The sequence below is a fragment of the Myotis daubentonii genome, chromosome 3 (genome assembly GCF_963259705.1).
Source record: "Myotis daubentonii chromosome 3, mMyoDau2.1, whole genome shotgun sequence".
In the NCBI taxonomy this organism is placed as follows: domain Eukaryota; kingdom Metazoa; phylum Chordata; class Mammalia; order Chiroptera; family Vespertilionidae; genus Myotis; species Myotis daubentonii.
The window spans coordinates 175825571-175838392 of NC_081842.1; the positions used below are offsets into that span (position 1 = coordinate 175825571).

Below are 12822 nucleotides of genomic sequence, written 5' to 3' on the forward strand. Positions count from 1 at the left end.
GTGTTGGTACAAAATAAAATTCATAATCATATACCTCTAATATCTGGTCACCAGCCCAAAGTCTTCCATCTCTGGCCGCTGCTCCTTCCTCATAGACTTCATGTATAACTATAGCATCCTATAAAAGATAAATTCTTATTAATTTTCAACAACCACAAATGCTTCCTTAAACAAACCACCAACCCATAGGCAGCAATCCATAACTTGCTATTTGCTAATAATGTGATATTTTATTTGACCTAAAGATAAACAAAATACACAGTTATGACATATGCAGAGGTATAATTAATTTTTCCTAAGCTTATTATTTCATTCCTTTAGGCCTGGCTTTGCCTAATATTTCAAGTTAAACTTCCCCCATGTGTTTTACTGTAAACTCTGAACATTGCTGCTGTGTAGGAACTTGAGGTGAACTATGTGTCATTCTTATTTATATTTTATGGTATATTTTGAAACATGGTTTCAGGTATTTATTGGTATTCAAGGATTTGGCATATATGTGTGGCCTGATGAATGGGGGTTGTCAGGCCTCATTACTTGGGCAATTAAAGAAAAGAACTTAGTGGAATGAACTGGCCCTGGACAGAGCATGGAGTAAGGGAAAGAGCATTCATGCTCTTAAGTGTAAAACACCTATAGGTTCGAATCCTGACTCTGCCACTAGAATTTTGGGCAAATTAACTCCTGAACTCTGAGTCAGGAACTCTGAGTCATAAAATGAGGACAGTATCTAAGGAGGTAAGCTCTGGTTGAGGACAGGGTTTCATAGTTAATGAATTTAAAAAATAATTTGTATATTTTCAAATTGATCATCTTAAAATTTTTATCACCATAAAAATAACATGTACCATAAAGGACTCAAGAAATATCACAGTAAACACTGAAGGACAAAACAAAACAAAACAAAAAACAAAACAAAAAACAAAAAACAAACAAACACTGAAGAAGAATGCCTCCCACACCAGGCCCTCGGAGACACTCCCTAGAGACAACCACCATCAATGGTTTCATCAGGATCCCTCCAGCCAATTTACATCTACTAGTATACACCCCAAATTTATGTTTTGGGGAGACTATTTTAAAAATATTCAATGGAGTTTATTCACACAATTTTTCTCCTTCATATCGAGCAAGTAGGTAAGCTTTGAAATTTCTTGTCTTGGGTATTTTTGTGGAGCTGAAAATGGAAGCAACCAGGTCGTTGGTTCTTTCTGTTGTTTATAAAACTGACTGAACAGATGTTGTTGAATGGACTATGCTACGTGTCTTAGAAGGCCGCTGGGAGAAGAAAAGAGCTTTTGAGAGGAGACTAGAAACAGAGATCTGTGGGTTCCATGAGAAGTGAGGATTGAATCCTTGCACTGCCTGGTGCCCTCCCATTCTCTGCTTCCCAATCCCCCAGAACACACACAAGGTTCAAGAACCCGCAGGCAATGGTCAAGGGGGGTCAGGCTTGAGGTATAATGATCCATCTTGAAAGAAGTTCTATGTCAGAAGCATGGGGGCTTAGAAGCTGCAGGACTTCTGGTACTTCTAGTCTTGAAGAGATCATGCAGGCTTGGGCACCTATGGGCTTGATGATTACCAGGGTGGACTGATGACAGTGTCCGCAGGGGCCTATCCAAGTCTGGGAGCTTTTGGAGAAACAGGAACTCTGAGAGTTCATGAGCTGCCAAAATGACTGGGTTGAATTACACTTTAGTCCAGAAGTATGGAGCTTCAGAATTAGAATTACATTGACATTAAGTAAATGAAGAAATGAAATATTTCTTGAAAAAATATCATAAACAAGACAGGAAAATAAATCCAACCAATCTACTCCTTAAAAAAAGAAGGTTCCTACACAATTTTTTTTTAATCCTCACTCAAGGATACTTTTTCCATTGATTTATAGAGAAAGAGAGCAGAAGGGAGGGAGGAGCAGGAGAGAGAGAGAGAAAAACATTGACTTGAGAGAGACACATCAACTGGTTGCCTCCCACACATGCCCCCACTGGGGCTGGGGAACAGCAACAGAGGTACGTGCCCTTGACCGGGAATCGAACCCGAGACCCTTCGGCTCTAACCACTAAACAAAACTGGCCAGGCCTACATAAATTCTTGAATAGAGAAGCAACAAAAGAACACACACAAGGTCTATAACCATATGACCCATCTGGATTCCAAATATCTTCACAATATTAAATAATTTCATTTTATCACCACACAGTTCTGAAAACATTCTTTATGATAGCAATGAGAGAAGCAGCCCCCAAAAGCCAGGAACAGTTCCGTGATCCAGACAATTTACATTTCAGACTCTGTGCCGTAATGGATTTAGACCATTCTTTGTTGTAAATGACTTATGAAATTTCCAGGCCCAGGGAGCATTTACACTGCCAAGAATTTGTTCCTCTGAACTGTTCCAGGGAAATGGTTTTGAAGAAACTTGCTGGGTCAGTGGCTTGAGGTGATCCCAGTAACACTGCTAAGATGACACCAAGGGACATTTTTATGAAGGCAATGTGGGGAGAAACTCACGCAAGCTCCCGGTAATGCCCTATGTCACGCCGGTTTTCAGTTTGGTGGGCAAACGCCCATTGTCACTGGATGGAGAGAATCAGACTGGACTCATACTACTCATGGCTTTTACAGAGCTTAATTTTCAGCATACACCCCTTTGATCTTGGAACATTACGAAAGTCAAATGGGAAATTTCCCTTCATTCATACTCAAAAGGAAGGAAAAGACCCCATAAAGTTTTTATTCGATAAAAATTAGTCTGAATTCTTATATACTTTCTGGGTGCTCAATGAACTATTATATATAAAACAAATATACTGTTAATAGTCTCAAATAAATGCTGAACTCACTGCCAATGATCTGTTTTTGGGCCATAAGTCTTTCTGTACAAAAAACTCCCCATTCTTTCTTTCCTTTTGTTTGACTGCTCTCTGATTTCTCTTAAAGTTATCAGGGAAAATACAAGAGAACATGAGACGCTATGACTATTGATAGAAAAAGTCTGCATTTCTTACCACGTGCCCTTATGTGGTTCTGGACAGTTGCATTAACTGGGAGTGACAGAGGTAAGAGGGGACTAATAGTTAAATTGGAAAGGGGGTGGTGAATTGAAAAGAAAAACAGATTTGATTTATTCTTCAAAAGTTATATAGTTTATAGGGTAGGACGGAAGAGTAAAAAAGATACTAGATTGGGATATATAAAGCATCTATTTGACAAGGCTACATTAAGATGGTACATCTGGCACCATACACAGTTATTACAGTATCATTGACTATATTCCCTCTGTTGTATTTTACATCCCTGTGACTATTCTGTAACTACCAATCTGTATTTCTCAATCCCTTCACCTCTTTTACCCAGACCCCCAACCCCACTCCCCTCTGGCAATGATCAGCTGTTTCTATTCCTGTGAGTCTGTTTCTGTTTTGTTCCTTTGTCTATGTTGTTCTTTAGATTTCACATATAAGTGAAATCAGATGGTATTTGTCTTTCTCTGACTGACTTACTTCACTTAGCATAATATCAGGGCCCACTGAATGTACATGGTAATTAAAAGTATCTAAGAAATTTTACTTCTTGCTTTTGAAAAACTGTTGATTAGGTGAAATAGTGGGTCATTAATGAAAGACTGACTTTCATTGTTTTAAATAAAAAATTTGGAATTGATGATACACATCTTATCTCCTCATATTTCTTCCTAAATTTTAATGCTCTGAAGCTTTCACACAAAACTGCTTGTTGGTACAACTCTGAGGGCCCTTTCTCCCACTCTCCTCCCTTCCTATCTCTGTGCATTTAAATAACATTCCTCCACCCTAGAAAACTTCAGTGGCTCTGTCTACCCACACCAATGACTTCTAAAACTCATCCATTCTAGTAGCAGTCTAATAATCATTTTCCTGGGGGTGGGTTGCTGGCTTGTGGCTTTAGAGACAAATGATTATGAGGTAGGCCTCTCGAGTCAGACTTCTCAAATCCTGGCCTTGCTACTTCTGGCCATGGGCCTTGGAAAGACCTCCCCAGGCCTTAGCATCCTCATTTTCATATGGTTTTAACAATACTACCTACACACAGTGCCAGCACATTGCCAGGAAGCAGTAACATCTCACTTATTTAACAATAGGTACCAAAGATACTACACACTTCCCATTTGTAGCCACTTACTCCACAACCAAGCAACCTCAATATTGTTAGTCTCATTTACACTTGGGGAAAAAGAGGCTCAGAAGGGTTTAGACTTGACCAAGTCTTTACAGCTTCCAAGTAGGAGAGATTAAATTGAACTTGGGACTGTTTAATGCCAAAGCCTGTGTTCCTACCACTATAGCAAGATTCTCATCTGTTTTGAATATTACATTTTGCACTTGTATAAAAGCTGACTTGGGATTTTCCATATGGCATCAATTCTGTTGAAATATTGTCTCCTCAACTCAATAGCAAAAGCCTTGAGGGCATGAGCTGATCATTTTATAGAGAGTGAACAGAAAGACGACTTGTGGAAGTGAAAATTGAAGCCTTTGGCTTAATGAGGTGGGGTGATGATCTGTGGATCTCTCTTGCCAGTGTTGGTACATGACCAGGGTTTGACACAAAGCACAATGGGTAGGCCCTCTCCCCACCCCAACATAGAATCTCTCTTTCTTCGTTCCATCATCTTTTCCTTCCTTCCTTCCTTCCTTCCTTCCTTCCTTCCTTCCTTCCTTCCTTCCTTCCTTCCTTCCTTCCTTCCTTCCTTCCTTCCTTCCTCCCTCCCTCCCTCCCTCCCTCCCTCCCTTCTCTCCCTCTCTCACTCCTTTCCTTCTTCCCTTCCTTCTTTCCTCCTGTCCATCTTTTCAATCTGTGCACCCATAGTATTCATTGAATGATTTTTTTTCTACATGAGTGGTTATAAAACATTAAATACAATGATAAAAATTATCCTACATAATAAAAGCCCAGTGACTGAATGGCAGAATGACCAGATCGACTGGTTGACCAGTCGCTATGACCACCAGGGGGCAGACGCTCAATGCAGGAGCTGCCCCCTGGTGGTCAGTGCACTCCCACAGTGGGAATGCTGCTCGGAGATGCAGGTCCACAGCCACTTGGCTGACCAGCACTCCCACAGCGGACCGATCCCTGCAGGCCATGCCCCCCACCAGTGCACTAATCCCGTGCACTGGGCCTCTAGTGTTTAAAATAAAAGGTTGTCCAGTCCAAGAAAACATATTTCTGCTAATTAATGGTATATAGATTTGAGACTCATTTGTAGATGGCCAACTATACCCAAAACTAATTTCCTCTTGGTCGTTATGTGACTTTGACTGGGCCAATAGAAATTTAAGTGAGATGATCTGTTTACTTACTGCCTGAGACAACACTAACAATTTCCCTCTGGACACTCTACATTACTCATTTGACTTGCCAACTCTAGACACAGGGAAGAATTTGATCAGTGAGCTAGAGAATCTTTCAAATATTGTGTTTTCCCTAATTAGAAGGATCAGGAAGGATTTTTAGAGATGTAGGAAAAGTTGTCTGCTTACAAACTTCTCCCTCATCAGCTGATGTCTAAAACAGGTTTAACTGAGAAAAATTCATTTTTTCCCCATCGTTATGGATACCATTAAAGAAATAGATACCCAGGAAGAAGCTGGAAAGCAAATTCATCATATTGTTTAAGGAATTGTTGTTTTAATGTATCCATTCCTAAAAGAGTAAGGTCTTATTTATTTTTAAATATAGTAGATAATACATGTACAGGGTACTAGATTCAAAATAGTATACACTGAAAAGCTTCTCTCCAGCATCTATCCCTCAGCCACCCAATTTACCTAACTAGAAACAAACCTATTAAAAGTTCCTTTTGTATTTTTACAGAGACATTCTATATATCTAAATGTGGAAAGTACAAAGAGCACCAAATGCTTGAGGATCACGCTCCTTTTTATCTGCCGTCTCCTTGGTTTGAGCCAGCCAAGAAACATCTATCTATTCTACAAGACTTGTTTCTGACTCTCTCTCCCAGTGAAGTTGATCCACCCTTCCCGTGGATCACTGCTCTATCTCCTACTATTATCGAACCCATCACAATATCACAATAGCTTGTTCATGGATCTAGGTTCTATATCACTTCCCATCCTCAGTGGAACCCTTCTGAACAGAGGCTGCTTCCAACTGACTCCTCTTTGTAGCCCATGCCAAGCCCAGAGTAGGCACTCAATAAATGTTTGCTAAATGATTATCAAAAATTTGGCTGGAGAATGAAGAAGGTATCAAAATGACCCAGAAAGAAGAGGGTTGGTATGTCATAATCTTTTTTAAAAATACATTTTTATTGGTTGTTATAGAGAGAGATAGAAACATCGATGAGAGAGAAACATCCATCAACTGCCTCCTGCATGCCCCCTACTGGGGATCAATCCTGCAACCTGGGCATGTACCCTGGCAGGGATTTGAACCAGCAACCTCTTGGAGCATGGGTCGATGCTCAACCACTGAGCAGCACCAGCCAGGACGTCATAATCTTAATCTAACCCTACCAAGCTTCTGATGGTAATATACAACAAGCACACCCATCACACATGGATATGAAAGCCACCTGAATTTCCAGAGGATTTACTGTAGCTCACAGTGCAATTTAAAGGAGCCAACTATGAGGGACTTAATTATCACCGAGCCCCACAAAAATGGTAAACTCCTCGAGGGGGATTTAAACTCTGACTTGCTAGAAAAGAATTTCACAACATGCAGTAATATATCCTTAGGCAGAGTCAAAGTCATCAGACACTTCGGCCTATCAATCACCATTTTCTTTATTGTTCAAGCTGCCAACAAGTAGATAAAGTAACTCATAAACACATCAAGCATGCAGCAAAAGGCAATTTTATTGTTGTCACAATTGGCCCATAACATTTAAAGAAGCCATGTGTTAGAAAAATTAAATAAGGGTCTCCTGTGGGCTGAAGGATATCAGTGAGCCTCCTGTGTAGGTGAACTATTTCCACAGAATGAGACTTTATAGTTTACACTTCTAGATATTCAGTGGATTGTTTTAACAAGCATCTAATTTTGATAAAGAATTATATGGTAGAGAGTATTATTAAGGACTATATATATGTGGCTTAATTTTACTGCTTCTAGGCCTGTTTTACTTAATTTGGATTACTCTGAATTGACCAATCTTTGCCATATTCATAAAAGCTCCTGCCCTCACTCCCCACGAAATAATCCTAGGGGACATTTTAACTACGGAAAGGTTTCACATTAAATTTCACATTTAGGTGGAGAACGTATTTACCCATTATCCAAAAAGAGTGTTATGTCTTATTTTCCTGTTTTACAGGAAAAAGCCCTCCTAACAAGAAAGACCCATGAGGGCCAAAAGAAGTATTAAAATACTATAAATAAATTGGGTATTCTTTTTTCCTCTGGAAGAAATCATAGTTCACATTTGTGGCTTTAGAGGAATAATGCAACTTTAATTAATTAATTAATTATTTTTAAAATATAATTTTATTGATTTCAGAGAGAGGAAGAGAGATATAGAAACATCAATGATGAGAGAGAATCACTGACTGGCTGCCTGCTACACACCCACTACTGGGGATCAAGCCCACAACCTGGGCATGTGCCCTGACTGGGAATTGAACTGTGACTTCCTGGTTCATGGGTCAACTCTCAACCACACGGGCCAGGCAATAATGCTACTTTTAAACATCATTTAATGGAGTTCCCCTCTATGGCCATCAGTGTTCAGAAATAGTACAGACACGTGTTATACACAGTTGACTACCTTCTTAGCAGCAAGGCTAAGCTGATGAGGGGTGATAAATAGTGGGATAGTAAAATTTTAGTCCAATGCTGTACAAACCAAAATTATATTCAACTCTAAGCTGAAAAAATTTGTGTAGCTATTTTAAGTTACTGATTTGTGATGGCTACTGTAGTGGAGAGGTTTTTTTTTTTTTTTTTAAGTGTTGAGTTAAAACTCTTAAAGTATATCTCACTTTGAGCAAAGTTGATAGGCTCCAAACTGTATTTATATAAATAAAGGGATGAGAGTCTTAGAACATTATTATTTTCTGTCCCAAATCCGTGTGAACAAATGCTTTAAAAACCAAACATCCTTATTATATCTCAACTAGAGGCCCAGTGCACAACATTCTTGCACTGGTGTGTGTGTGTGTGTGTGTGTGGGGGGGGGTGTCCCTCAGCCTTGCCTGTGTCCTCTCGCAGTCTGGGACCCCTTGGGGGATGTCCGCCTGCTGGCTTAGGCCTACTCCTTAAGCTGGCAGGCGGACATCCCCTTAGGGGTCCTTAGTGCTGCTGCAGAGGCAGGAGAGGCTCCCTCCACCACCACTGCGCTCGCCAGCCTTGAGCCTGGCTTTTGGCTGAGCAGCATTCCCCGTGGGAGCACACTGACCACCAGGGGGAAGCTCCTGTGTTGAGTGTCTGCCCCTTGGTGGTCAGTGTGCATCATAGCGACTGGTTGTTCCACTGTTCGGTCGATTTGCATATTAGGGTTTTACTATATAGGCTTAGAATGTAATTTGAGAAAAAGAAAGAAAAAGGGCAGTAAAGTGTGGAAGCAGGATCCAAGGATTGGGGATGTGAGGAGTTAAATTTTCTGACAGCTCTGCATGTAACCAACTTTGCAAGTGGTTCCGCATGAATCACTTTGTTGATGATGCTTAATATAATCATTAAAACACAGTCGAATTATGTGACTTCTAAAGCCATCCAGCTCTAAAATTTTAGACCACTATGGACTCATACCTTGTGCAAAGTGAAGTAGAGAAAGCCATTGAGTTACACGGATATTTAGGCCCTGCTTAGGAATAAGACTTCCTTCTAAATGGCAAACCAGAAGAATCCCAACAACTCTCATAGGCTAAGAGAGTTCAGTAAGATATGGGGTTGAGTCAGACTTTGTATTAGTTATCTTTTGCTGCAAAACTCACTGGCTTAAATAAAAAAAAAACTAACCATTTGTTTGTTCTTAATTCTTCTTTTTCTTTTTAATCCTCACCCGAGGATATTATTCAATTGATTTTTAGAGAGAGTGCGAGAGGGAAAGACAGAGAGAAATATCAATGTGAGAGAAACATATCGATTGGTTGCCTCCTGCACATGCCCCATAGGCAGGGCTTAGGCCGGGGAGGAGCCTGCAACTGAAGTATATGCCTTGACCAGAATTGAACCTGGGATCTTTCAGTCGACAGGTCAACACTCTATCAACTGAGCCAAACGGGTTAGGGCTGTTCATAATTCTGTCGGTTGAAAATTTGAGCTGGGCTCAGCTGGGCAGTTCTTCTGCTCCATGTTGTGGCATTTGGGCTCTCACATGAGAGTGAGTCAGGTTGTCTGGGCCTTAGGTGGGATGGCTGGGCCCCTTTTCCTCCATGTGCTCTCTCTCTATGGTGTGTCATCTGCCAGGAGGCCAGTCCAAGCTTGTTTGCAAGGTGGCAGTATTTCAGGACAAGAGCTAAGCTCCAGGCCAAGGCATGAAAGTCACACAATGCCACTTTCACTACTATTGGCCAAAGCAAGTCAATACACCACATCAATTTCAATGAATCAAGAAAGAGCATCATAGAATTTGTGGTCCATTTTAATCTACTGCAGACTCTATCAGGTCAGCTAGATGAATTTTCCAGCCTGTAAACAATGGAAGGCAGCAATGTCTGATGGGAAGAGTCCTGGTTATAGCCAATAAACCCATGTTCACACTTTAGCTCTGCCACTTATAGCTTTGTGATACTTCTATTAAGTTATTTAACTTTTCCAAACCAATGTTCCTTTCTCTGTAAAGTGGAACAAATAAATCCTATCTTGCAGGGTTTGAGGATGAAATGAGATTACGTATATAATGTCAAGCAAAGGGTCAGGCAAAAGATGTTGAATAATTGCTAATGAAGGGCCCAAATACTAATATATCTAAGGTTTAAGGGGCATATTTGGTACATAAAGGAATACATATGTGTCAGAGTGATCAAAATTCATGATTCTAAAGAAGAATGATACCAGCAGTGGTCCATATTTTAATTTTGAATTTTCCTGTTATCATGGTGAGCCCAGAAAATAACTAGTTGCTTCTTTTCAAGAGAGATTATGCGGAGAACCAAGATGGCGGCATAGGTTAACGCCGGAGTTTGCTGCTTTGAACAACTACTTCAAAAGTGAAACTAAAACACGGAACGGACATCACCCAGAACCACAGGAACACTGGCTGAGTGGAAGTCCTACAACTAGGAGGAAAGAGAAACGCATACCGACACTCAGAGGAGGCGCAGTGCTTAAGTCAAATTCTGAGGTGCGGAGTGCGCGGAGCGGGCTGGCGGCGGAGGGCGCGGTTGTTGTTTTCAATTGGGAGGGAGTCGCAGACTCTGAGCTCCAGATACAGGCGAGTCTTTAGGGACCCAGGCTCAAACGGGAGAAGCGGACTGTCTGGCTTCGGTCAGAGCGAGTGCAGCTTTCTCTCCGAGCCTTGCAGCGGGTGCTGGGACTCAGAGAGGCAGAGCCCCTGGGGACAGGACTGAGAGCCGCCATAACTGCTCTCTCTGGCCCACCCTGTTGATCCTGTTCGACCCGCCCCGCCCAAGCCCTGCACAGAGGCATTTACCGGATAGCCTCAGGCAAAGGCTAGATTAGCACCTCCCTAGAGGACAGAAGTTCTCTCACTGCTGACACAGCTGATTCTCATAGCCACTTGGCCTGGAGGTCAAACCCTCCCTGGAATTAGCTACAACAATCAAGATTTATCTATAAGACTGCGAACAAAGACCACTAGGGGGTGCACCAAAGAAGCATAACAAAATGCGGAGACAAAGAAACAGGACAAAATTGTCAATGGAAGAAATAGAGTTCAGAACCACACTTTTAAGGTCTCTCAAGAACTGTTTAGAAGCTGCCGATAGACTTAATGAGATCTACACGAAAACTAATAAGACCCTCGATCTTATATTGGGGAACCAACTAGAAATTAAGCACACACGGTCTGAAATAACGAATATTAAACAGACGCCCGACAGCAGACCAGAGGAGCGCAAGAATCAAGTCAATGATTTGAATTGCGAGGAAGCAAAAAACATCCAACGGGAAAAGCAAAATGAAAAAAGAATCCAAAAATGCGAGGATAGTGTAAGGAGCCTCTGGGACAGCTTCAAGCGTACCAACATCAGAATTATAGGGGTGCCAGAAGATGAGAGAGAGCAAGATATTGAAAACCTATTTGAAGAAATAATGACAGAAAACTTCCCCCACCTGGTGAAAGAAATGGACTTACAGGTCCAAGAAGCGCAGAGAACCCCAAACAAAAGGAATCCAAAGAGGACCACACCAAGACACATCATAATTAAAATGCCAAGAGCAAAAGATAAAGAGAGAATCTTAAAAACAGCAAGAGAAAGTAACTCAGTTACCTACAAGGGAATACCCATACGACTGTCAGCTGATTTCTCAACAGAAACTTTGCAGGCCAGAAGGGAGTGGCAAGAAATATTCAAAGTGATGAATACCAAGAACCTACAACCAAGATTACTTTATCCAGCAAAGCTATCATTCAGAATTGAAGGTCAGATAAAGAGCTTCACAGATAAGGAAAAGCTAAAGGAGTTCATCACCACCAAACCAGGATTATATGAAATGCTGAAAGGTATCCTTTAAGAAGAGGAAGAGGAAGAAAAAGGTAAAGATACAAATTATGAACAACAAATATGCATCTATCAACAAGTGAATCTAAGAATCAAGTGAATAAATAATCTGATGAACAGAATGAACTGGTGATTATAATAGAATCAGGGACATAGAAAGGGAATGGACTGACTATTCTTGGGGGGGAAAGGGGTGTGGGAGATGCGGGAAGAGACTGGACAAAAATCGTGCACCTATGGATGAGGACAGTGGGTGGGGAGTGAGGGCGGAGGGTGGGGCGGGAACTGGGAGGAGGGGAGTTATGGGGGGGGGAAAAAAAAGGAACAAATGTAATAATCTGAACAATAAAGATTTAATTAAAAAAAAAAAAGAAAATGGCAAAAAAAAAAAGAGAGATTATGCAACAAGGATATTTTAGGTTATTCTTTCTCAAGTCATGACTGCTCAGGGATAAGTCCAAGGGACCATTTTTAAAAAATATATTTTATTGATTTTTTACAGAGAGGAAGGGAGAGGGATAGAGAGTTAGAAACATCGATGAGAGAGAAACATCGATCAGCCGCCTCCTACACACATCCTCCTGGGGATGTGCCCACAACCAAGGTACATGCCCCTGACCGGAATCGAACCTGGGACCTTTCAGTCCGCAGGCCGATGCTCCATCCACTAAGCCAAACCGGTCAGGGCCCAAGGGACCATTTGAATGCTTCAAAATCTAAGCCAGACTACAAGAGCCCTGTGCCTGAATATATTTTCTTCTGATTTAAGTTAAGTACAATCTTCATTGTTCGTGGTTTCTGTATTTGTAAATTCACCTACACTCTTAAATGAATGCTCTTGGTACTTTTGCGGTCATTCGTGGACGTGTCACAGAGTGGTGACAATTTTGAGTAGCCAGATTCACTCGTTCCCAGCTAAGGTAGAACAAGGTGACATTCGGCTTCTTGTTTCAGTTCTCATACTGTAAGCATCCTTCTGTGGTCTTTCTAGTGCCAGCTGCTTTGCATTTTTGTTTGTGATTTAATTGTTTAAAATGGCCCCAACAACAGGGCTAAAGTGCTGTTTGATGTTCCTAAGGGCAAGAAGGCTGTGATGTGCTTTAAGGAGAAAATACATGTGTTAGTTGACCTCCTTTGGCCATGAGTTCAATGGCAGTGATCAACAATATATATTAAGTAAGGC

The 12822-nt window shown here is 41.2% G+C and overlaps 1 protein-coding gene across 13 annotated transcripts in view; it reads right to left on the reverse strand.

The window, feature by feature from the left end:
• The window catches only part of PATJ (PATJ crumbs cell polarity complex component), a 305718-nt gene that overhangs the window by 44865 nt on the left and 248031 nt on the right, over positions 1–12822 (reverse strand). For all 13 annotated transcript variants that reach the window (XR_009451968.1, XR_009451967.1, XM_059689351.1 and 10 more), the window contains one exon: positions 35–118. Coding sequence is in view for 11 of the 13 variants with exons in the window: in XM_059689351.1 (XP_059545334.1) it covers positions 35–118 (84 nt within the window). In the remaining 2 variants the exon portion in view is untranslated. The remainder of the gene's footprint in view (positions 1–34; positions 119–12822) is intronic.